The following is a 25,093-nucleotide window of genomic DNA, read 5'->3' on the forward strand; positions in this document are numbered from 1 at the left end:
TACTGTTCCATTAAAATGTATCTGCTGTTATAGCACAGAATTACAACAGACACAAAGGGGGTTATTTACTAAACTCTGAATGCAAAAATCACGAAAAATGTGTGATTTTTTTTATAAAATCCGACTTTTAAATTTTTTTTCGGAATTCATGAAACCCTGAGGATGGGGAAAGTCAGAATCTGAAGTCAGACCTGTCAAGCCTGCATATAAGTCAATGGGAGAAGTCCCAATGATTTTTTGATGTGTGCTGGGTTTTTGGCAATACCCGAAGTTTTCTGAGTTTTTGGGCAAAATTCGAGTGAAAAATCCAAAAAAGTTGTGAAGACCAGATGAAAAATCAGAAACGAATTTTCACAATTTTTTTGGATTTTTTCCTGCTAACAAAATTTTCAGGAAAGTGTATTAATAAATAAGCCCACAAAACCCGTGTGGATTTGGTCGGAGTTTTTTTCAGAAAATATTGAGATAAATTCGGACTTTGATAAATAACCCCCATAGTAATTTGTTCTACAGTTAAAATAGGCAGAATAGAAACAGGCACCCATGTGTAATTTGAATGATGTTTTATATGTGTCATACTGTAAATCCCCATATAGTATTTATAGTATAGTATCTGTGTCTGTAGTATAATGTCTCAAAATTTAACCCTGCCAAAAAAAAGTGCAAAGGTCTATGAAAATATAGCATACTTTACAATGCGACCTTGTCTCGGTTTTCCACTAAAACAAAGTGACTGCATCAACACATGCTGAAACTGCAGGTTTTTCTTCCCTAAAAGTGGAAGATAGATCTTATTAGCTGAATTTTAGAGTCATCCCAGCAGCCAAATATTCAGTGACTGATTGCCAAGGGAATGGAACTTTTGAAGAGAATTTCAGTAATTAAATGCCAGAAATAGAGAAGGTTCCATTGCGTGAACACAGGGAAATAAGACAGTAACACGCCACAATGACTAATGCTCCTGTCATTATATAAAAAAAAAGTAAAAAATATTTCTTACTTGGGAGTCAGTCCTAGCAATGATCTGTCAAAAAAACTGTTTATCATACACATTAATCAACATTTGCAGTTACAGCTTACAAGAATACTTATATCCAGAAAGCTCCGAATTGCGGGAAGGCCGTCTCCCATATAGTCAATTTTACGAAAATAATTTTGTACTTGCTGATAACTAGGCTGCATAAATCCATACAGGTGGCAAGACAGTCCTATTATTATTTATTTAATGCTTAAATTTGTTTTAGTAGCCTTAAGGCAGGGGTCCCCAACCTTTTTTATCTGTGAGCCACACTCATATATAAGAACTGTTAGGAGACCACACAAGCAAGAAAAAGATCCTTGGAGATGCCAAATTATAGGCTGTGATAGGCTAATTGGTAGCCCCAAGTGGACTGCTAGCCTGCAGGAGACTCTGATGGAGTCAACCTTTGTCTTCATCCCTCCAAAACTTGAATTTAAGCCAGGATTTTCAAAATGTGCACTTACTATGAGGCCACTGGGAGCAGCATCAATGGAAGTGGAGAGCAACGAGCCACTGGTAAGGGATCACTGTCTTAAGGTATAATGATTAAAATGAAAACCCTTATCCAGAAAACCCCAGGTCCCAAGCATTCCACATAATAGATCCTATACCTGTACCACAAAATAACTGTACTTGAAGGACCATCTAACAAAATAAAGTGTTTTTTTAGAATCCAACATTTCATTCACATGATGTGACCTCAGACAATGAAGGTCAAAATATGTGACCAAAATGTTGGATTGTATGCTAAAGCAGTTTATATTAAAATTTGAGTGGGTCAGTTTTCAGTATATACAGTATGATCAGATTATTATAACTATCTTTGTTTTTCTGCTTTATATTTTAAAAAATGTTCTGCTAGACCTAAAAAAACGTATGTTGGCAGTTTGCAGGGAGTAGATACTGGAGATGCAATACATAAACTCAAAAACTGCTTCTGTTGCCAAGACAATTTAATTCCACCTTGTTGAAACGGAACAGATGATTTAATACAGTTGTGCTTAAAAAACAATACTCACAGAGACATACCAATAAGAAGCAATGGCACTGATAAGGCCTAAGGCCTGAGTACATTTAGGTAGAACTGAATGAAAGCCTTCAATGTTTTCAAGTACACTTTGAAAGAATTATGTCTGTTGTACTTGAATGAATGAATGTGTACAGTGCTTATAAAATACAATTTTTGTTCAATCCTCAACTGCCTTCTTAAACCAAACACATGTGCAATCCACAAACTTAAGCGATTATTACTAATCTGATCTTCTGAACTGTCTTTTTTTGATAATGCAAATTACAAAATCAGCCCTGCAACATCTGGATTTTGTAGATGCTGTATTTACTAATTAAGAAGCCTTAATCATAAAGATTTATTATTAGCATTTTACATAGGATACTGTACTATAGTCATATGTCCATAGGATACTGTCCCCATTAGTTCATGGGCAGATATTCCATTTTGGCTTTTACCACTTTAGAAAAGTTTATATTTAGATTTTAATTTAAAAGGGGGTTGACAGTATTTCCTCTAAAATATATTTGTGGGTCAATAATTTACTATACTTCTGGATTAATGTAATAAAAAGTACATTTTCCCACATCTTGTAACCCATAATAACCTATTACATGTTTGTTTTCAAACTGCTGATCAATAATTGCTACCTGCTGATTACTAGGCTGTACAAATTGTTAGGTTATTCTACCCACAATGTAGTGATATGTACCAGTAGTCCAATTGCCTTTAAATAATGTTAATCTGCTCCCACTTATCATGGCAAAGTTGGATTCACATTTTTCTTGTATCGGGATGGATGCAAATTGCATATAATCCAAGTGTGCCAAATTACCTTGGATGCCCATTTATTAAAGGTGGCATTAGAGCTTTTTGAAAAGTCTTTTTCTCTAAAATCATGAATGTTAGTAAAAGATCTGAATATTAAAAGTAAGAATGGAAAAAGTTCATAAAAAATACAAATATATCGCACTAGTTTTCAGATAATTACTAGCAAAAAAAGCCTAAAACCTCAAAGTCTGAATGGCTAAAAAAAAGTCCAATAGGATCTTCCCTTATTAACTTCTATGGGGCCTTGACTGGTTTTACTTTTGATTAGTTTTGTATCGGAATTTTTCATGGTTTTTACACTTAATAAATCTAAAATGTTTTAAAACGTGAATTTTCTGTGAAAAAATCAGATTCATGAAAAAAAAGGAAATCCGGATGTTAGTAAATAGGCCCCTTAGTGTGAGGCTCATTGGCGTAATTCAATTGCTTGTGTAGGTGCAAAATAGAAAGAAATTCCATGGAAGTAACAGCTCCTCATGGCAAGTGTTATTGACAGGGCTTCTTTGTGTCTGTTTCTGTCTACAGAGGAGTCAGTATTGATGCAAGTACTTTCTGAATACCATTTTATGGATATATTTATTACATACAAAATAAAAATACCCACAATAAACAGTATATTTTTGACCGCAACAACCACTAATTTTGTTTGTACATCCAATGTGTCCAATTAAAAACCACAAAGAAAAGTATTAAGCAGCAGAGGAGAGCAACTCGGAGTGTTAATATTATTTTGATAGCATTGACTAATTTGCAGAACATTTTGATCTACGTTTTTCTCGCCTAAACACTAATGTGTTCATTGAGGGATAATTAAACTAAATAAAAGCATTAACATTTTTGATGGGATTGTAATTAAAATTTTAGAAGCAGACATAACCGATAAAGCTTTTATTCGTGTTTGGTATTGTTAGGTTATACTATATTCTGTATAAAACAAGTTGGAGTAAAAGCTGCATTTATATATAGGGAGGAGGCTCTGAAACAAAGTCATTTTGCTAAGTTACTGGAGACCTTTGGCTCAAATATTTGAGTTCTTAGTGACCCCTGGTTGGGGTAGATTTTATTAATATTATTAATTTGTATTTATTATGCTCCACTATATTTCACATTGCTGTACAATAAAGGGGTGTATACATTGACCATATCTAGATCCCATACAAAGGTTCAATTGTGTTATTCCACCAAGCTTGCTTTTTCTCCAAATTATTTTCACATTTATAAAAACTGTCATGACTTTTCACCAATGTTGAATTTTTCTATTCAACATTCTATTCTATGAAAACCTTTGTACTTGAAACTCAATTTTTATTCACTGGTGCCATAGCACACAACCTGCGACTACCCTGTTTTTTTTAGGATATTACATGCATTAGGTTACAGCGATTCAAATCACTCTCAGACATGCAATATGTTTGCTGCATAATAGTAGGAGTAGTTAAGCTTTTTACGCCTTCCCTGATGGCTTTTCAATCAGAATATGGGTTGTTTTTGATTCTAATTAGCAGACTGCCCAGTATTCGTAAAGCAAATTTAATATTATTTAGTATACCTTATGTCTATGACTGGCTTTTCTTTCAAAGGTGATTAGTGTTAGTATTGTACAACACAGCATGCCCATTTTTCAGGTGTGCTTTCTAAGGTTTACAATCACAGGCTAAAAATGAAATGTTATTGATCAGACTGGGACTATCTGCAGTGCTGGGACAACATGTTGTTCAATTGAAAGAGATGTATGATGTCCTTCAGCGGACGGACTCCTATAGAATTGCAGCGCTGAATCAATATAAACTCTGAGAGGAATGCGTATCAAAACAACAGTCGGGCAAGTCATATAATTCAAGTATATTTATATAGAATGAAAGAAAAAGCATCGATTGAGAAAAAGCTTGCAAACTGCTAGTGCTTACAAAGGAACTGACATAACAATGAGGTTAAATGAGCAACAGTTTATTAACTTAAATCTCGGATCAAACCACCAAACTAATTTCCATTTCCAGTTACAGGTATTAACAAAAATGCTTGGAACCTGTGGTTTTCCAGATAAGGATCTTCAAATAATTGGGGACATTTAAATCTACTAAACATTTACAACTTAAAAAAAATATATTGCTTTGCCACCAATATGGATTTATGCGGTTCCGTTACAATCAATTACAAGGTCCTGTGTTATTATTACAGAGAAGGGAGTTATGGGAGATTGCTTTCCCTTGTTAGGGAGCTTTCTGGACAACTTATTTTTGTACAATGCGTCCTGTACCTGTAAACTGCCTAAACACGAAAAGAAAATGGCAGAATGTGCATTGCTGGTAACTTATTACAGAGACCAAGCTATTAATGTATTTACTTTATTTCTTTTGTCCGATCTGTGTCCACACAGTAGGATAAGATGTAATAGCATGGAATCTTCATCATGTTAGGCCAGCTTGTGTCCATATTTAAATAAAAAAGATACATACATATAGAAATGTGAGAAAAATAAACCTTTGGAAGACTAATTCAAATTTTTGTGAGGACCGTTCTTCTTTTGCATTGTAAACAAATGGATGGATGGATGGATGGATGGATGGATGGATAGATAGATAGATAGATAGATAGATAGATAGATAGATAGGTCTTAATAAAAATCATTGTATCTTGGCCAACTGGACAATGTACATTTATATATGTAACTTACATATATTATGCAGTGCTGTAATATATGCTCTTTCCCTTTTTCACTGGAACTTTTAGTGATATGTATTGAGTTCTTGACACTCCCGGGATGATATATAAACCACATTTTCTTTCCAAACTTTATATGTAATTAGATTGACTTCATTTGACCATTACAGCTTAGCTGACAGATTTATGACTTATTTCACTGGATGAGAGCAGAATGGAACGTGGCAAGATCCGGCAATGATATATTTGAATTTTTTTAAGTCAGCAGAAAAATCTGAAAAAGTACAGAAGCTCTTAAGGTTTTTTTTTTTATCATGCAACTGTTTAATGTGCCACATCAGGAAACTTTAAGAAAATCAATGTTACACTGGTTTTCTGGGATTCCATTTTAGAACACAGTTAACTCTAAGTTATGCATCATTAAATCCAAAACCACAACTCATAACTTTCCTTCTTAGCTCTTTTTATGATCACAGTACTTATTCCTTTTGCATGGTGAGGGTACAATATATACTGAATGCAGGTACCTCGTTAGTTTCATAGGCGTAACTTTCTAGAGATGGAATTCATAACTGCTACAATACACTCGTATATTTATCATAGACTGAGCTTTCATTGCCCATTAACAGGGGCGATCCTGGCCCTTCCGCCGCCTGAGGCAGCAGCAGTTGCTGCTGCCCCCTCTCCCCCATAAATTTGCTCTTAAAGTACCAGGAGCAGCATTTTTGCTGCCCCTGGTACCTAGTGGGGCACTGCCGCCTGAGGCGACAGCCTCAACACGCCTCATTGGCGAAGCACCCCTGCCCATTAAGTAACATATAAGTATCAGTGTAAGCTGTGTTTCTTTCTGATGAAAAGCCAATTGATCTATGTTTTTTTATTTTTAAAAGGGAATATATTATAAATGGTAAATCAAGTTGTGGATAACTAGTTTTGTAAGAAATCCATAAAACAATGACTATCATATTTCTCAGGATGCAATACTGTGGTGTCTAAAAGTTTAAAACTGGTGTTCGCACACTGAAAGCCAATAATGATATTTACCCCGGGGAAAAAAAGCACATTGATTTTGATTATAAACCTGAAATTTCCATTGCTGGAAACTGGATTTGTTAATATGAATATAATAAAGTCTTTTGAAGAGCAGCAGCTGTAATAGGATTTCCGTCAATCTCTGTATGGAACATAGGGAGGATATGACACATTCCACCTGCTGCCATGGGGGGTTCTGGGAAATGAGATGCAGTGGTCGAAGAAAATATACTCAGATACTCGGATTTGTAGTGGAGCCAAAAATTGTTTTTTTAAAAAATATTATGCACCAGCCAGGTGCATAATATTTTTCGACTGTAGAGTCAGATTATTTAGTACTATGAGGCTGCTTTCCTTTCTTTCTTTTCTTTCTTTCTTTCTTTTCTTTCTTTCTCTCAGCTAAAGAGAGCTAACATTTGAACATATGCATAAAAGCAAACGAGACGATGGTTTCTGGAACATCTCCTGACCTACAAGAGCAGCAGGCTAATTTGGCAGCATAATTCACTGCTAGAAACGGCACCAATTGCTTTGCCTTAATACAAAATAACATTAATAATGGAATAAGAAGACATATGTATCTGTATAAGCTGTACACATTTTGTTCACTTGATTTAGAAAGGCAAATCCATTTTGTGTTTTCATACATCCATTTTAAGCTACATCAAAGCTATAGAGATATAAGGGAAAGCATTACAGTGTGCCCCTCTAAACAGCACCATTCGTTCCTCTAAACCCTTCAAACCTTTAAGCCTGATTGGCAGACGACCTTGTATCAACAATCAGTAGGAAATGAAAGACATACCAAAACCTAACAAATCTACTAACCATTAACAAATCGTTAAAGTGAGTCATGGGTCCAAATAAAAAACAAGAGCTGTTTTGTAAAAATAAAAAAAAAATAGGAAATGGGGCTGTAGAATAGAGGCTCTAGATATTTGGCACTTTTTCCAGTTGCACAGGTTCAGTTGCCAATAGCAATTAAGGAGCAATTACTTTTAAACAGTGTACTGCAAAGAAAATGAAATCAGATTGGCTACTGCTGGTAACACTTGTGCAAGTTGGTACCTATGTTCACTCTATTATATGAAAATGTATAGGTAATCATAATATAGTATGTATAAGTGATGTGCGGGTCAGGTTTTTCCCAACCCACCACCCGCCCTCCCTCCACCTGTGCCCGCCCTAGACCGAGGATCCGGATTCCTTTTCTAGACCCACAACGACCAGCCGATGATGTCACAAAAGGATCAGGGGGAGCAGGCGCGTCTATAAAAGTTGAACGCGGAAATCGGAAGCCTGCGTTTGTAAGGACGCGGGCGGCGAGAGCAGTCAGAAGAGCTAAACCCGGACGACCCACAGGAAAACCTGTGGGTCGCGCGGGTATTGGGCCGACTCGCACATCTCTAGTATATGTTCATAATAATGTTTTTGCAAATTTCTTGATAGTGTCCTTTCATTTGTTCATTTTTGCCGTCAAAAAGGGACCTAAAACTATATTTCTGCATAAAGTCAGATTTCCAAATTATAATCCTTACCTTTGATTCCACCTTTAATCACTTCCTATTAGGAAGTGTATGACAAAGTAATGGTTCCACTTGTCATATGCTTGCAAATCATCAAGTTTTGGGGAATAGTAATCAAAGTTATCTGCTGTGCATTTTCTTGACATCAAACAGGCAAATCAAACAACGTCTGACATGCATTAAAAATGATCACTCTGCATGAATTTAAGATCAAGGGAAATGTTTCCTCTGTAACTGCTTTTACAGCTGAAGTTTTGCAGTGATTTATTTCAAAGATTTGTTATAGAGAGCTGCAGCCTTTTTGGTGCACAGGGAGCCCTCTTCTGGAGACTTGTAAATATCTAGAGAATTTTTCCATTTTACCAACCGTATAGGTCTTTTTTTGCAATGCTAAATTGCATATAAAACAAAAAAATCAAATACTTCTTATCAAGGAGAAGAAGTGCTACATTTTATATCATTGCTATGTAAGAATAATCAAAATTCCTTTTTTACCGTCATGGATAATCCAACTTTAGCATGAAAGAGCACTTAAAAGCCAAATATATAGATCAAAAAGATATCTATCCGCATTTCAATGCACAGACTTAGGTCTACGGTATGATCCGAACAAAGAAAAGGATATCATTTGCAGGATTTGCCTAAGGCTTCACTGGCTGTATTTTATTTTAAAACAGCTTACCGAGCTAAAAGTATGAATTAAAAAAAAAAATACATAGTAGCTTCCATAGGGGAAACTAATGCTTCTTTTGTTCCTCTGCCTGGAAGCTACAAAACATCTTATATGAAGAAAACTGGGGGCACCATGATAAAAATCCACAATGAAAGTAGAATTAGCGACATAGAACTTAATAGCCTCTAAGACTGTATATTTCCCACTAACTGAAGCCTGTTTTGTTATAGGATGGAAAAGGTCACTGAATATAACAAGAGCATGTGAAAACATGATTTCTAAGTCAGTCTACTTGTACTGGGTCATATGATGTTATGCCTAAAAAATATACAAAGATTTTCATGAACTCACATTTAATTACATTCCTGAAATTGGATCCAGAATATTAACCACATATCTTCTGGCTTTGGTATGAAAAATCTGGTTCCTAACTTGCTTAAGGTTTTTAACATTTCAGTCTCATGTCTGTAGGGTAAAGATACACCAGGCAAATTAAGTATGTTATCACTGTTGCAAACTCAAGGTGACACAAAGGAGAGGATACTGTTAAGGATTACCACTAGGGTTAATAGAAAACTCTACAAATATACATGCTTTTGTTTGTAAAACAGAACAACAAAGTGTCTTTGTGCCAGATTTTCTATGCAAAAACAATGGTGGTCAAACAGAACAAATACTGGACTCCCATATGGGACATAGTTATGAACTTACCCATAAGGCCACATTGTCCTTGTTTTATAACTGCAGACTTATTTTCCAGCTTACAAAAGGCTTTTCCATTTTCCCTTCCATTTTAATGTGTTTTAGATGCATTAAACATGAATGGAAACAGCTAAGGTAATCCTATGGGCAATGCAGAAAGATGATCTTTCCATTCTGCAAGCAATATGCACAAGTTTGTTCTGTAAACTCAGCATTTTTAAGAAGGAAAAATCAGTGCTTCTTTTTGTAGCTGCAATTTATCAATGATTGAATAGCAGGAAAAAGTTCAAACAAGGAAAATGTTCTGTGCTTCAAAACCTGTTTCTTTTGTGACAAGGAATACAATCAAATTACACAAAGAGTTAAAACCTGGAGGAAGCTTTTCTAAGCCAGGAACACGTTCATCTTTGGGGGTTCTGGTGTTCACCTGATGAGCCTTAGATTAGTTGGAAATTGAGCATTTGGGCAGGTGGTGTGAGCACCATATCTTTTGATATACACAGTATGGATGTAGGTAAATGCTTCTTATCTATTTTACATTTGTTGAATAATCCTTAAAACTATACTATTTACAAGAACAGATATTGCGATGCACTCTCCTAAATATTAAATCATTAGCACTACAACTTTGTGCACCTACGCTCTGAAAAGATATTTATCACTAGGGATTCATCGAATCCATCATTTTTAGACATTTTGGCCCTATACGGAATTCTTCACAAAAGATTTGACTGAATACAAGACCAAATCAAAAACCGTAATTTAGATTATTCCATTTGAGATCAATTAAAAATGCATTATATGTGAACAAAAATGTGTCCTATTTAGTTGTCCTGAGCTTTAGGCAATATGACTTTAAGCAGCATATTAATCATGCTGTGTGAAAAATAGCAACCAATCAGATCTTTGCATTTGTTTTCTAACTTATAGATGATTTTTGAAATCTAATTGCTGATTGGTTGCAATGGACAACATCGCCAGTGATTTTTCACATAAAATGATAACTAGGCCCCTTATTTAGTGTTCAGTCAAACTAAATCCCAGTTTTAGTGATGGGAGAATTTGGGCCATTTCGCTTCACCAAAAAATTTGCGAATTATCTGTGAAAAGTTTACGAAACGACGCCAGCGTCTCATTTTTTTTTGATACCGGCGAATTTTGCAGTGAATTTGCGCCTGGCGAATAAATTCGCCCATCACTACCCAGTGTTGCTACACTAGGCCTTTGTATAACATTCTGATATCACACCAGGTTGCCTTACACTTTAACTAATGGTAAACTAACAAAATGAGTGATTAGGACTCTATGGCACAGTGTTTGGATAAAGGCATGAGAACAGTTTCATTTATATTACATATCAATTAAAAGTAAATGTTTAACTTATTGATTGATTGTTTTCTGTAGTGTAGTGTTGTTATTAACAGTGTTTTGCCACTAAATGCTCTGTATCACATGTACTTCATTTAAATCGGCTTCATCATTATGACACATTCTTTCCCTACTAAAATAGATGGCAAGTCATGTACAGTATAATACAAATGAGAGAATAAACTGTACTCCATTTGTAGGTAGTTACTCCGGGATCCCACTAGCCACACGTAGGGTTTTTATTTTTTAGTAAAATCCGAATTTATCTGATAATATATCATAATAATAATAATAAATAATAAATGGGATCAGGAAAATACCTGTTAAAATTGAGCAAAAACCTGAACTGTACAATTTCTTTGGACTTTCTTCCTGAATTGCACACTTTTTTCATTTTTTTGCCCAAACCCAGAATTTATTGGATTATCGGGCTAAACCTAGCGCAAACCGAATTAGGATAGGTGCCTCCCCCATTGACTTATACAGGACCTCAACAGGTCTGAGATGGAGGATTTTCAGATTCATGCTTTTTGAAGTATCGGGGTATAATAAATCTCGAAAAGGTTTTTTTCCCACTAAAGAAATCTAGTTTTGCCCCAAAAAGCCAGACCAGATGAATTTAGTTAATAACCTCTGTAGAGTGACCACATGTCAATAATTTAGCCACAGCCTATGTCAATGCTCCTGTGCAATCATTTGGATGATATAGCTTAAAAGGAAAGGCCAGTTTGCCAGAGATACCAGTGTAGCAACATGGAGACACCACCCAACCGTCTTCATTTTCTTATAAAGTTTCCTTATAGTACCATGGAATCAGAACATAGTAAATGAGGTGGACAAAGACCCTTGTATTAAATGCTAAGAAATTGAATATCCCTATAGAGCAGAGATAGAAAAATGTAGATGAAGAAAAAAAAAGATGCTAAACCCAATTTGTAACTGGAACCATGCTGCTTATTTATTATTCTTTTTGAACTTGTACCTTGCCCCAATAGTAAATACATGCTCTGGTCTTCCACCAAAAAAGATGTTCACATAACTTCTGCTATTTCATTCTATTTCATTTTACACATATATTGTGTAAAATGAAATATCCTATGAAATGTATAACATGTATGTATCTATCATTTTAGTGGCATGCAGTAACTAACAGAGTTCTCTTGTCTTTATAGGGTGAACACATTGGCCGTCCATTTCTATGTAATGTGCTAAAATCCTCTCAGGGTGACAAAAAAATAAATAAAAGCTGCTCGTTAAAGAATTGAAAATGCAAAACGAATGAAATGTGAAAGAAATCTAAGGATGGATGCCAAATGTGTTTCATTAGATGGGTGATACTGAATAATAGAAGGATGTCTGTTACTGGAATGTGAAACTCAAACTACTAAGCTTAAAGGTACAAAGGAACTGAACAATATTTAAATACTGTATGGATACTGCATATTTATAGTGTTATCTTTTATTGAATGTCTGTGTAGCTCTGATAAGATGAAATGTACTTTTTCATAACTATCATTCGTAACTGTGACGGGGTACATCCTTATCTGGTAAAGATGTTCCTATTACAAGATTTTAGTGATTAGCAGTCATTACTCCAGTGTAATCTCAAGAATAAAAGAAAAAAACAAGTGTCAAGTCACTGGAGTCATATTGGACTAATATATAATAAGCAGTGTAGTTTTGACTTCAGGACTCATTACTAATGTGCCTCAGTGTTGGGAGTGGAGCAGGATGGGTTGAGATTTTGTACATTTACTTCTTTTCTCTTTTTTTTTCAGCAACAGTAGTTGCAGAGTTCTGGTTTGCCCTTGAGCTTGACAAATATGCTATTGTGTGTACCCTCTGCCACTGGAAAAGAAAGAAGCCAGGAGAAGCTGGAGATTTTGTGTCATATATTATACATTTACTATGATAACATTTTTTTTAATTCATAATATTTACAAAACATTGAGGTCCTTTCTTCCACTTCTCTCTGCCCCTGTTTTCCCTTTATTATCTAGAAGCTAAAAACAAACAACTACCGCCTAAAATGTACCAAATACTGCCGGTCTGTCAGGAAGAAGATACAGGGGCAGATTTATTAAGGTCAAACTGAAAATTAGAATTCAAATGTTTTACTTTTTTTTTGGTCAAAACTGTCAAATTTGAATTGTGAATCATCCAAACTCGATTCGAGTTTTAATTCTGATTCAAATTTCAAGATTTATCATACTCTGGCCCTTTAAAAACTCAAATTCGACTATTCGTGACCTAAAACCTACCAAATTCATGTATAAGTCAATGGGAGAAGTCCAGTGACCAATTTGAAGATGTTTGCAGCCTTCCTGACATTCAAGTTTTTTTTTCACAGAAAACCTCTAAAACTCGACCTTTGATAAATAACCCCCCTTAATTTATACTTTCAAGTTACAATATATTTTTTATTTGTGTCAACTGAAACAGAAACATTTCTTCTCCCCGTATCTGCATTTTTTCATGCCTGTGGAACTGACCCCGCACACAAATTTTGAGGATTTCTCTTTAAGAGCAATAGCAAAATCTACTTGTGACCACTAAAATGTGAAATTAGTTTTGGTAAAGGTAAGCAATAAGATAACTCTGATGTTTTTCCTCCCTATTCCAGTCGGATGTATATACAGTATATAGAGTTGATCAACAGTCGCAAAAATGGAATATTAAAAAAACTACCACCAAATTACTCTTCTCCATCATCATGACATTTCTTGTACCATAAGTTGTACATAGCAGATAGCACTTGTAATCTAATTAGTTTTATTATCTAAATACCCACTGGTTGTCTTATGAGAGCCATTTCTACTTCAATCCATAATCACATGGCAACAAAAGTTACAAAATATTCTGATCAAATGCCCAACACAGAATGTGTTATTTCCAAATCTGAATCTCAAACACAAATGTATAAGAACTTGTGATGTTGCTCACATAAAACCAATCAAACTCACCATTCATGTGATATATAAGTGTGACGTCTATAAAAAAAGAATGTACAATGTATTATGCTGTTGTCAAATTATTCTATGTTAACATATTTAGACAAACTATAAATTGGCTGAAGGTGTTGACAAAGCTTTCCAAAATAAAGTTCTCCTCAGTGATATACAGGTGTTGCTATTTAAAGATTACCCACGGCTTAGCTAGTAATTAGTTAGCTTAATTGCCAAGTGTGTTTATGTTTTCACAGTGATGAAAAGGTGAATGAGGAATGGGCAGAATATTATCATATGTAAAGTGCTACAAATAAATATTTCAGAAAACTAGGTCTACGCTATCCAACACTACTTCCGCTGCATGTGTGAGTATGCATAAAGATGGTTTTTACATCAAGAGTCAAGTCAAGAGTGAGTTTATTGTCATTTCATCCATATACGTTTGTACAGTACATAGTGAAACAAAACAACGTTCCTCTAGGACAATGGTGCTACACACAACATAGATGTACCAGACAACAGATAAAAAGTGAAAGTGTAAAAATATGCAACGCCTGCAAGACAGGACAGCATAGTGCAGGGACAGGACAAGACAGTGCACACTCAGCAGATGTAATATGTTAAGTAAATAATTCTAAACGTCAGACATGATGGGTGTATCATTGTGATATGACAGTAGTTAGAACATGATAAAAAACATGATAAAGTGCAGATGTGCTCATAGAGAACAATTGTATCCAATGGCTATTTATTTATACAATGGCATACAGCGGCTGTGTAACGTTGTGATATATAGTAAGGTCAGATGGAGTATGTGTGTGAGAGAGATCTGTCCGGGCCCTGAGTATTCAGGAGCCTTATGACTAAATTTAACATATATAATTGTGTGCTTTCAAATAATGACATAATTAATTTGGGTCGAAATAAGTCAAAAGTTTATTAAGTTCAGTCTTTAGCGATGAGGGGTGCATCACTAGAGCGGAGAGCGGAGATGTGGTTATTGAAGTTACTAAGCATGGCCATTTGCTACCACTGATATTATAGTATGTCTTTGAACATCTTTGACCCTGACCACCTTTAGTCCAGTCTGACAATTACCATTTTGCATATGTTGATGATGATTGTATTTAAAAGGATACTGACATGGTTATAAAATTGATAGGAATGGATCAGTATAAGGACTTATACTGACAGACATTATGCCCTATGTTCCCCTGCCATCAGTTTTCTTGCGTTCAACCACAGGCAAATGCTGGGCAAAATACCAATCAGTATGAACCCTTACTATGTACGAATGGCCACAAATGTCTTTGCTGTAAAAGCACCCCCCAAGCCACCCCTAGCCCAGTCTGCAGAACACCCTCAAGGTATCTCTGGCCCAGCATGAAGGAAGTGTCTCTCTCTCTTGTATTTGGCTGATTGTTCATTATATATAAAAATATATTATTAACTAACATTACATTATCGGGGGTCCGAAAACTCAAAAAAAAATTTATTTTTTTTTACTATAAAATCTGAATTTTTAATGGAAAAAAAAACTTGAATTTTTTGATGTTTATTATAACCCAATTCTGCCAAAAGTCCAAATCTGAAACTCGCTGAGGTTTATATAAGTCAATGGCACAGGGCCCTATCCTATTTTGAAGTTTCAGTGGTCTGCACTGGAATTAGTCCCAAAATCTGACTATTTTGGACAAAAATCCAAAAAATTTAGTTGAAAGCCTGAAAAAACTTGATCATTTCAGAAAAAACTCCCGATCCGATGAAATCAAGCTTTTTAAATAATAAACAAGGTCAAATTGTGGAATCTAGCTTGGTCATACTTTTGTTAATTAAAAAATCTGAAAAACTTGGATTTTGTGAAATAACCCCCTAAGAGTGAAACCTTAATATCCCAACTTTTTCTACCATTATATACAGTGTGACAAGCTGGCGGCTTGACCACGTAACTTTTAGGGGGGATTAGTCAATGGCGAGCAGGCAGCATAGGAGAAAGGAGCATAAAGACAGGGACACACAGTTTCTTCAAGGAAAACAAAGGTTTATTTTCCAACTTTAACACACACCGTCAATAATGCACAGACACAGGGGTGACCATTTTCAGGATACAAAGCATAAATCATAAAAATAAAACCTAGCCCACTGGGCACTACCTTCACACTTTGAAGCAGTCCCTGACTAGCCTGGGCCCCTTGTGGACAACCAGCACAAGAAATAGTTTGGCTCACCCCTGTACTCACAGGACTCCTTCCTGTAGTGTTTATTCAGCCTCCTGGCTTCCTCACTCTCTTCACAGTACTCTCTTCACAATACTCTCTGTGAGAGTCACGGGCTCCCTCTGCTTCTTGCAGTAACAGGCAGCACTCCCAGCTCCTCTGGGAGTTCCTCACACAGCCAGGTCTCCTACCTGCTGTGCCCTGTTGAGAGACACACTCTCCTATTCTAATTAACTTTAAATAGTCTTTCCACAGGACTGCTTTCCTGTGGAAGGTGAACTCCAATCTCTGGACTGGATCTGCAGAATGGAGTCCCTGGCTACTGAAATCTTGAAACAGAGCGCAGATTCTCTGTTTACTAACTCCCTTCCTGGAGCCTCTCTCAGTACCTGGGGAGAAATTACAGGCTAGAGTGACCTTTTTCCACCTTTTCCTGGTCACTCTACCACATATCCCCCCTCTCTGCTTCAACCCGTAGGGGTGAGCACATTGAAACCCTAATAGAAATTCTCTCTCTCTTAAAGGGATTTCTACAAGTCTCCTCATGTTTTCTTTCCTATGCATGAGATCCAAAACACACATCTCAATCAGGGATACCACATGCATGCTTCTTTGTAAGGCTGAGTGACTCTCAAGCATCACCATGTACTTGCACTTTTGCCTTACTTTAGTCACCCAGGTTCTCCTACTTGACTTTTGGGAGTTCCTTTTGGATGAACCCTTCAATGAAAACGTATTATTGCTACCACATGAATCTGACACATGTGTCTCTATGGGAGCGGCCACACACACTTCCAACTCCTGAATTTTATTTACTAGGGAAGACACACACACTTTGGCATCTCTGTTACCATCATGCACGCTTTTCATTTTAGTTTTACCCACTGCCTGGGATATAGGGTGTCCTTCCGCAACTGGCAATGATGGGTTTTTAAACACACTGAGGGCTTTCACTTCAAGCCCATGGCCAACAGTTTTAGTCTGCCCTCTGGTTGCATCTTGCTCACAGACATGTGTTATACAGCCAGACACACACTCAGTCACATGCTCAGGGTTAGCAAGCAACTCACATTTGGGATCACTTGTATTGGGACCCAACGCATCTTCTTTCAGACAGACAGATTCTGAGACTTTTTCCATGGAATGTAACACAGGAGTCATGACTTTGCTTTCAACCGCAATCACTCCATGTGGCTTATCCCCATTGACAGCCATGTTACCATTCTCCATCTCAGCACACTCGGGTCTGTTCACATTCACTGTTTTACCGGCAGTCTGTGCCGTTAAGCTACTCTCAGGCACACTCCACTTCTCAATAGAAGGCACACATTTTACTGGGGAACTTGTTACTTCACAAACCTTTCCCTCTACAGCACACTGTGTTTCAACTCTCACACTGGAGAACAGTTCTGTGGTTGACACCTGCACACACACAGATTCAGGAGGCAATTGTACATTTTTATCACTCACTTCCTCAGACATCCCATCTGGCTTATCACCACTAAGACTCATGGTACTATTTTCCAAACCATCATTTGCATTGACTGTGTTCACACACACAGCTTGGCAGTCAAGGATTTCAGGTCGCTCACCTGACATACTTTCAGGTGTCTCATTCCCACAATTCGGCTTGCATACTTCAAACAGCCTTTGTATTGCAAAATATAGAGCACAATTGTCTGTAACATGCTCTATACTAAAACAGTGGGCGCACCTTTCCCTTTCAATAAGCCCAGTCAAGTTATCCATACCACCTGACTGAGACTGCTCATTTGTACACCCATCCTCATAAAGACTTTTGATAGATGAGCTACTGCAGGGAAACAAAGGGTTACCATCTATTTGCTTTAACTCCTTGTTTGCTAAAGTATTTGAGCTTTCTCTGCTCAACAATTCCCCATGCAGACTTTCCACATTTGCTGCAGTTTCTTGCACCAGAGTTGCAGTCTCATACTCACACACACTGGCAACATTTAGGTTTGTTAAATTAGGCTTTAAACCTTCCAGCCTTTGCACTGCAGAATTCACCTCTGCTAGGGAAAAACTCACTTTGGGGGTCACCCCTAAACTTTTTTCTATGGGGGTTACTTCACACCCCACAGTCACACACATAGGATTCACATCTGGACATTGGTCAGCAAAATTACACATAACATTTTGCATAGAACAGACATTATTAACCACCTGGTTTGATTGCTCCACATCTAAACCTTTGTGGATTCCCCACAACACCCAGAATAGGGGAAAGTCTGTTCCCAGAACAATTTCCACCTCCCCCTCACTGGCAACTACGAGGGAGTGAACAACTGTCCCTTTGGTGGTTTCAAAAGACAGACATACAGTCGGTTCAGAGTTCACTTGCATCACCGGGAGCTCCTGCCAGGGTAGAACAAACATTAACAGTTCATGCAACACCACCGACTTAGTTGCGTTAATGTCCAGTGTGACCCACAGTGAAATCCCATTCACTTTCACCTCTACTGACTTTTCAGCAGTACCTTTAACAGGCACAGTGCACTCTGATTGCGCACTTAACTCTTTAGGTCCCAGGACCTTTCCTTTCCTCCCACAGTCCCAGTCTTTTATCCCCCCAGCCTGCTGTTCCCTTTCCACCGCCCCTTTAAGAACAGTCTCACCATTCCTGAAGGGCATCAGACTCTCTGGAACTGCTGGGGATAATCTTTGGCCAACCTTGCCAGACTGGACTGTGAAACCAGCATACCCTCTCTCCTTGGCATGCTGCACTTGTGCCCACCGCCTGGGCTCCAACTTTGGGGTACCGCCTCTTGGGACCCAGTTAACTTGCTTGGATCCAGACACAGTGACTTCCATTGCCACTCGCGAAGTCTCCCTCACTTCCTTTGGCATCTGTTGAAAACACACAGGTCGCTGTACCTTTAAGGAAGCTTGCTGGAAGAACTCTCTCTGTGGTACACAGAAAAAATTAGTCTTTTCCTCTAAAGACTTTTCAGGAGCTGCCACTGCTCCTTGCAACTCACAGAAACGCTCACGTTTCACTTTTGGGGCATTTTGCAATCTCTTCCCCATTGGCATCTTTACCACATTTGGCGCGCAGACTCTCTCCCAGTCGCTGTGGAACTGCATCCACCAGTCGCCACCTTGCTGTTCCTGTTTCTTTAGCACGGCCCTCACAGCCTCCTGCTGAACAGCTGAAGAAATGGGATTAGCAGCACCAATTGCCATATTCACAGGCTTATAGGTAAAGTCTCTTAGGCTCATCAGCCCTTTAAACAGGTGTATGTCTTTTTAATTGCTCCTTATTTTGCCCGCGTCCTCCACCATATGTGACAAGCTGGCGGCTTGACCACGTAACTTTTAGGGGGGATTAGTCAATGGCGAGCAGGCAGCATAGGAGAAAGGAGCATAAAGACAGGGACACACAGTTTCTTCAAGGAAAACAAAGGTTTATTTTCCAACTTTAACACACACCGTCAATAATGCACAGACACAGGGGTGACCATTTTCAGGATACAAAGCATAAATCATAAAAATAAAACCTAGCCCACTGGGCACTACCTTCACACTTTGAAGCAGTCCCTGACTAGCCTGGGCCCCTTGTGGACAACCAGCACAAGAAATAGTTTGGCTCACCCCTGTACTCACAGGACTCCTTCCTGTAGTGTTTATTCAGCCTCCTGGCTTCCTCACTCTCTTCACAGTACTCTCTTCACAATACTCTCTGTGAGAGTCACGGGCTCCCTCTGCTTCTTGCAGTAACAGGCAGCACTCCCAGCTCCTCTGGGAGTTCCTCACACAGCCAGGTCTCCTACCTGCTGTGCCCTGTTGAGAGACACACTCTCCTATTCTAATTACCGTATATACTCGTGTATAAGCCGACCCGTGTATAAGCCGAGGTACCTAATTTACCTAAGAAAACTGGAAAAATGTATTGACTCGTGTATAAGCCTAGGGGCCCCATGTCAGATTTCAAAATGTGAATGTGACCCAGCCGCAACAATTGGGGGACACTGGGCAGGTACCTGTTACTGTCTGTGACTGACTGTGTCGCCGACCGGATTTCATGTTTGCTTCCCTCTGCCACCCCTATTTCATGTTTGCTTCCCTCTGCCACTTCCCCCCCCCATCTGTCGCTCTCCCCACCCTGGCTGCTCTTCCCTCTGTCCTTCCCTCTGTCACCTCTGCTCTTCCCTCTGTCCTTCCCTCTGTCACCTCTGCTCTTCCCTCTGTCCTTCCCTCTGTCACCTCTGCCCCAGCCGGACTGCCTGTGACTGCCTGTGTCGCCGCCCGGAGCAGGTCCAGGAGCTCCGGGCGGCGCGTCCTTCTCTGCCGGCGTTCGCTTTCAAAATGGCGGCGCCCATGGCCGCCACGTGGGTAGCGGCCGGCGCCGCTACCCACGTGGCGGCCATGGGCGCCGCCATTTTGAAAGCGAACGCCGGCAGGGAAGGACGCGCCGCCCGGAGCTCCTGGACCTGCTCCGGGCGGCGACACAGGCAGTCACAGGCAGTCCGGCTGGGGCAGAGGTGACAGAGGGAAGGACAGAGGGAAGAGCAGAGGTATGACCCGCGTATAAGCCGAGTTTGAGTTTTTCAGCACATTTTGGGTGCTGAAAAACTCGGCTTATACGCGAGTATATACGGTAACTTTAAATAGTCTTTCCACAGGACTGCTTTCCTGTGGAAGGTGAACTCCAATCTCTGGACTGGATCTGCAGAATGGAGTCCCTGGCTACTGAAATCTTGAAACAGAGCGCAGATTCTCTGTTTACTAACTCCCTTCCTGGAGCCTCTCTCAGTACCTGGGGAGAAATTACAGGCTAGAGTGACCTTTTTCCACCTTTTCCTGGTCACTCTACCACAACAGACTTTGGGGAATTCTTTCCTTATGAAAATACACAGAGGATGACTCACTGGCGCCCATGCATTTTAGAAGTAATTGAATCCTCCACAAAGATTTTGTCAAATATTAAACTGAATTTAGACACCAATTTGAATATTTTAGTTTGTTCGTAAATGATGCAATTTTTGGCGTTTATCTCAAACAGGTGTTGTGTTCAGTTGTTCAGGTTGTTTAAGTTATATGAAATAAACTGGAACCTGAAAAATTCATCTGAATCTGAATTCTGCAAAATTTGCTGGAATTTAGCTGAATCCTGTAGTAAATGCTTCTCTAGTTCACTTGCACAGACAAATAGGGCAATCAATGTTTTTTTTTAAATAAAATGTTCACATTTATAATTAGATTCAGGTAAATTTCAACTTTTAAAAATAATACTGTATGGGAGTTTTTTTTATCAAAGTCTGTATTTATCTCAATATTTTCTGCTACAAACTCCGATCAAATTTGTGTTTTTTTACGTTTATTTATTATTACATTTTCCTGAAAATCTGCTTTGCAGGAAAAATATCAGATTTTCACGATTTTTTCATCCGATTTTCACGAATTTCACGATTTTTTTTAAAATTTTCACCTGAAAACTGTGAAAACGTTGGGGTATTGCACGAAACCCAGCGCACATCAAAAAATCATTGGGACTTCTCCCATTGACTTATATGCAACCTCGACAGGTCTGAGATGCCGGATTTTCAGATTCTGACTTTTCCATCCTCAGGGCTTAATAAATTCCGAAAAATTAGTGAATTTTTAAAAGTCTGGTTTGATATAAAAAAAAAATCACAAATTTTTCGTGATTTTTGCATTCAGTTGTTTAGTAAATAACCCCCTATATGTTGTGATTGTGGATGCATGCTGCATGGCTGTGCAACCTGTATAATGTGTGAACTGATTACAGTCAGCTGTGCAACGCATGGATTTCATACCTTGTCTGCATTAAAGGAATGAGGTTGCCAACCTTTGCATGAATTACAGAAGTGGACACTCCTTCACTTCAGTACTTTTTGTTGTATATCACACAAAGGTGTCGTTCTGAAAACCTATATTGGTATTTTTAGAAGGAAAACAGTCAGCAAAATATTGTGTCATGTGCTAACACTCAGTAGGAATGGATGGGTATAAGTTGATGGTGGCTCTGTTTATAAAAGAGACTGCATCATCCAAACCCGCAGTACAGCAGTTAATAAATGATTCCAGTCTTATAACTTGGAAACTTATAATACCCACCTGTGCTAAAGAAAAAGACATAGGTCCCTGGCAGCAATCTGTGCCTGCCGCTTATGTATAAAGAAAAAAACAAACGAGTGACCACATAAGAGTAGGCCCTTTGCTCTGCCAAGTGCAGTATTAACAGCAAGTGCACAGATGAAAACAACCCTGACATGCCAGGTCAACCAATCAGTATACGATGCCTTGTGATGCCCAATAACAACTTTCCAATTGAGTATGGTGTAGGACAATTTGAATTAGCATCTTTGGGGACAAGCTGTCACCTATTTTACAGAAGACACTTTGTGCTACTTTGAATGAAACTATTTGAAGCTTTTACAGCAAAGTATGAGCATACCAGTCCAACGATCCCCATATCCATGCATTCCTTTACACAACCCCTAGTTTATACAGGCTCTTGTATACTGTTATATTGCTTGCACGAAGCTAGAGAACAGACTTGTTTGATGATATTGACTTTCAGCTATAATATAAAGCAGAAAGCATATGGTCAGGATTGTTTTAACTTCTCTACCGCCTAAATCACCCTCCTTGCGATCTTTCCCCAAAGAAAACCTTGCAGTTCAGCAGTATAATTACAGTAATGGCACAGGAAATCCATTCGTCTTTTTTTTTATCTCCCCAAACAAAATCCATTTTATTCATGCTACGCTCCAGGAGAGGTATTGTGGGCTTAATCGCAAAGCAATATCCACAAGACGGTGATAATTTGGTATCTAATTTTACTTTTTCCCTATACAGAAATACACAAGCAGCAATGTTAGTTTTCTGTGCCTGTTCTAGAAGAATTCTTTTTTCCATGTATGATTCAAAAACATCATTCCATAATGAAGGGCTACATCAGTTTGTCCCAAAAGCATATTAGTTTGATCTGATTGGATCTTTCCAACACTTTCCACCACTGCAGTCCTTGAAACCTGCTTGGAAGCTCTCTATAGTCTTTATTGTATTGCTCCGTTTCTCCAACTACAATCAACAGAAATGACCTCATATACTCTCTTTCTCCGGCACACTGTCATGCCGCGCCTTCATACTATCAGAGCTCTCATTTCACTTCACATATTCAAGTCATGAGTTGACTGGCTATCTGAATGTTGATCCTTGCGCCAGCTGCACAGGCATTCGGACTGAGAAATTCCAAAATAACTTTCCAATTGTCAGTAGATATCTGAAACCATATGTCCTGGCGTTTTTATACGACTGTACCCTGTGCGTGTGTTTTTCACAATACTTCATTAGACTGAAATGCAATATATCTTTAATTAAGCTTGACTCTTTACTCCCTAGAGTTTTATTGCTCTTTCTTCCTTTTGGAGTTGGGCACCCAGTCTATATTGCCCTATGAAGCTACTGATCAATCCATTTCTGGTCTCTGCATACAGTCCATACAGATATACTGAATAGTTTCCAATAATAAATATACATTTAAGAAGGTATAATATTATAAATCACCCCCCTCTTGAGAATCGCTCTGCAAGTAAAAGCTCACGCCTTTTTATCCAAAGTACACATCAGAGAAACAAAAATCTATCTTAATTTATTCATTAAAAGAAAACACATCTATTTAATTGCCCAAGGACACACATGCCCCTACTTCAAAGCCACATCTTAAAGCACAAAGTCATCTTTTATGTGCAGTAGTTAAAAGAGATCCTTATTGCTAAGCAATGCTTTGTGTCTATTAACCCCTAGATGCTCAGATGGGATTTGATAGGGTGGAGATGACTACCCTAGGCTGTAGGCAATCTACAGGAGATTTTCTTAAAAATAAAAACATGCAGCATTTGCAGGGAATTAGCAAAACGTGGGAAGATGTGAATGGTGAGAGAAGGCTAAATCCCCAGCAGTGACTGACAGCAGCAGCAGCAGTAGCAGAGCTATGCCTGGATGGGAGAGTTATTTGTCCTGGCTCTTTGGAAGCCTTAATAAGGGAAGGGTGTGGGGTTACAGTACAGTGCTATGTACACAGGAGAAATAAAAAGGCTACTTTATAAGAAGCACTAGAGTGTTAAGTGCATGAGCAGTTACAAGCAAGTGTCTCCTCAGTGCTGGCCAGAGCTCCAAATAGGAAAGTTCAGAGAGAATACTGGCTCCTTTCTACACAGAATCAAAGGCACAGCAATCCATACACCTCCTCGGCATGTTAATTGGCAACTTCACATTAAAGCCAAAGCTCAACATTGATTCCCCTGCTCCCTCCCTTCACCCACTCGGATCTTCTAGCCCCCCCATATGTTCCAAAGGCAAGCTGTATCCCCAAATCCGTGCTGGAGGTGGGGGATACGCTTCTCATATCCACATCGTTCCCAGGAGAGGCGCAAAAAGCTGAAACCCACTTTAGATCCATTTAAGAAGCGGCACGACAATGAGATCTCCCTTTCCGTATGACCAGTAACCAATGTCTCCCCTGCGTTGTAATGATCACCAGGGGGGGGACTCGTTTCACCAAAGATTTAAGAAGCAAAAAAAAAACCCAAAAGAAACAGGACGGGAAGCGCACGGAAAGAGAAGGAAAATCTTTGCCTTACCTGGGACAGCACGAGTAGCGATTTGTGATCCATATTGCCGAGCTCGCAGCGACTGGAGGCGTTTTCATTCACGCACTGAGGCTGCACTGTGCATATTTGCTGTGCGAGAAGAGCCTTTGCCTTGAGAGGCAGCCAACTTCCCAAATAGATCAGCAGCATCATCACCAGAGCATTGGATAGCGCCTGATGACCACAACCAATGGCTTTCCAAGTTGCTTTTCATCCCAGCGTATCCCCATTCTGCAAGGCTCATACTGGGTGACAGCAAACACCACATTTCTACTTAATGCTCTGTGTCCCCCTTTTATTTTCCACCTGGCCACACTACTATAGGATTCACCCCAGGCAACTGTGCCTTCACCGCAGTGCAATCCGTTGGAATGCTGAGAGGTGAAGGGAAGGAATATGAGTTAGTTAAAAAGAAATGGCTTCATATAAATCACAGGCTTCTCTCTATAAAAATGGCAAAGGGGGGA

General features: G+C 38.7%; 1 protein-coding gene across 1 annotated transcript in view; it reads right to left on the reverse strand.

Moving 5' to 3' along the window:
- The window catches only part of cdh13.L (cadherin 13 L homeolog), a 523,301-nt gene extending 498,576 nt beyond the window's left edge, over positions 1 to 24,725 (reverse strand). Inside the window, 1 exon segment of the mRNA NM_001094730.1 lies at positions 24,618 to 24,725. Coding sequence (NP_001088199.1) covers positions 24,618 to 24,650 — 33 coding nt within the window. The 5' untranslated portion in view covers positions 24,651 to 24,725.
- Between the last annotated feature and the right edge of the window lie 368 nt (positions 24,726 to 25,093).

The sequence above is a fragment of the Xenopus laevis genome, chromosome 4L (genome assembly GCF_017654675.1).
Source record: "Xenopus laevis strain J_2021 chromosome 4L, Xenopus_laevis_v10.1, whole genome shotgun sequence".
Taxonomy (NCBI): domain Eukaryota; kingdom Metazoa; phylum Chordata; class Amphibia; order Anura; family Pipidae; genus Xenopus; species Xenopus laevis.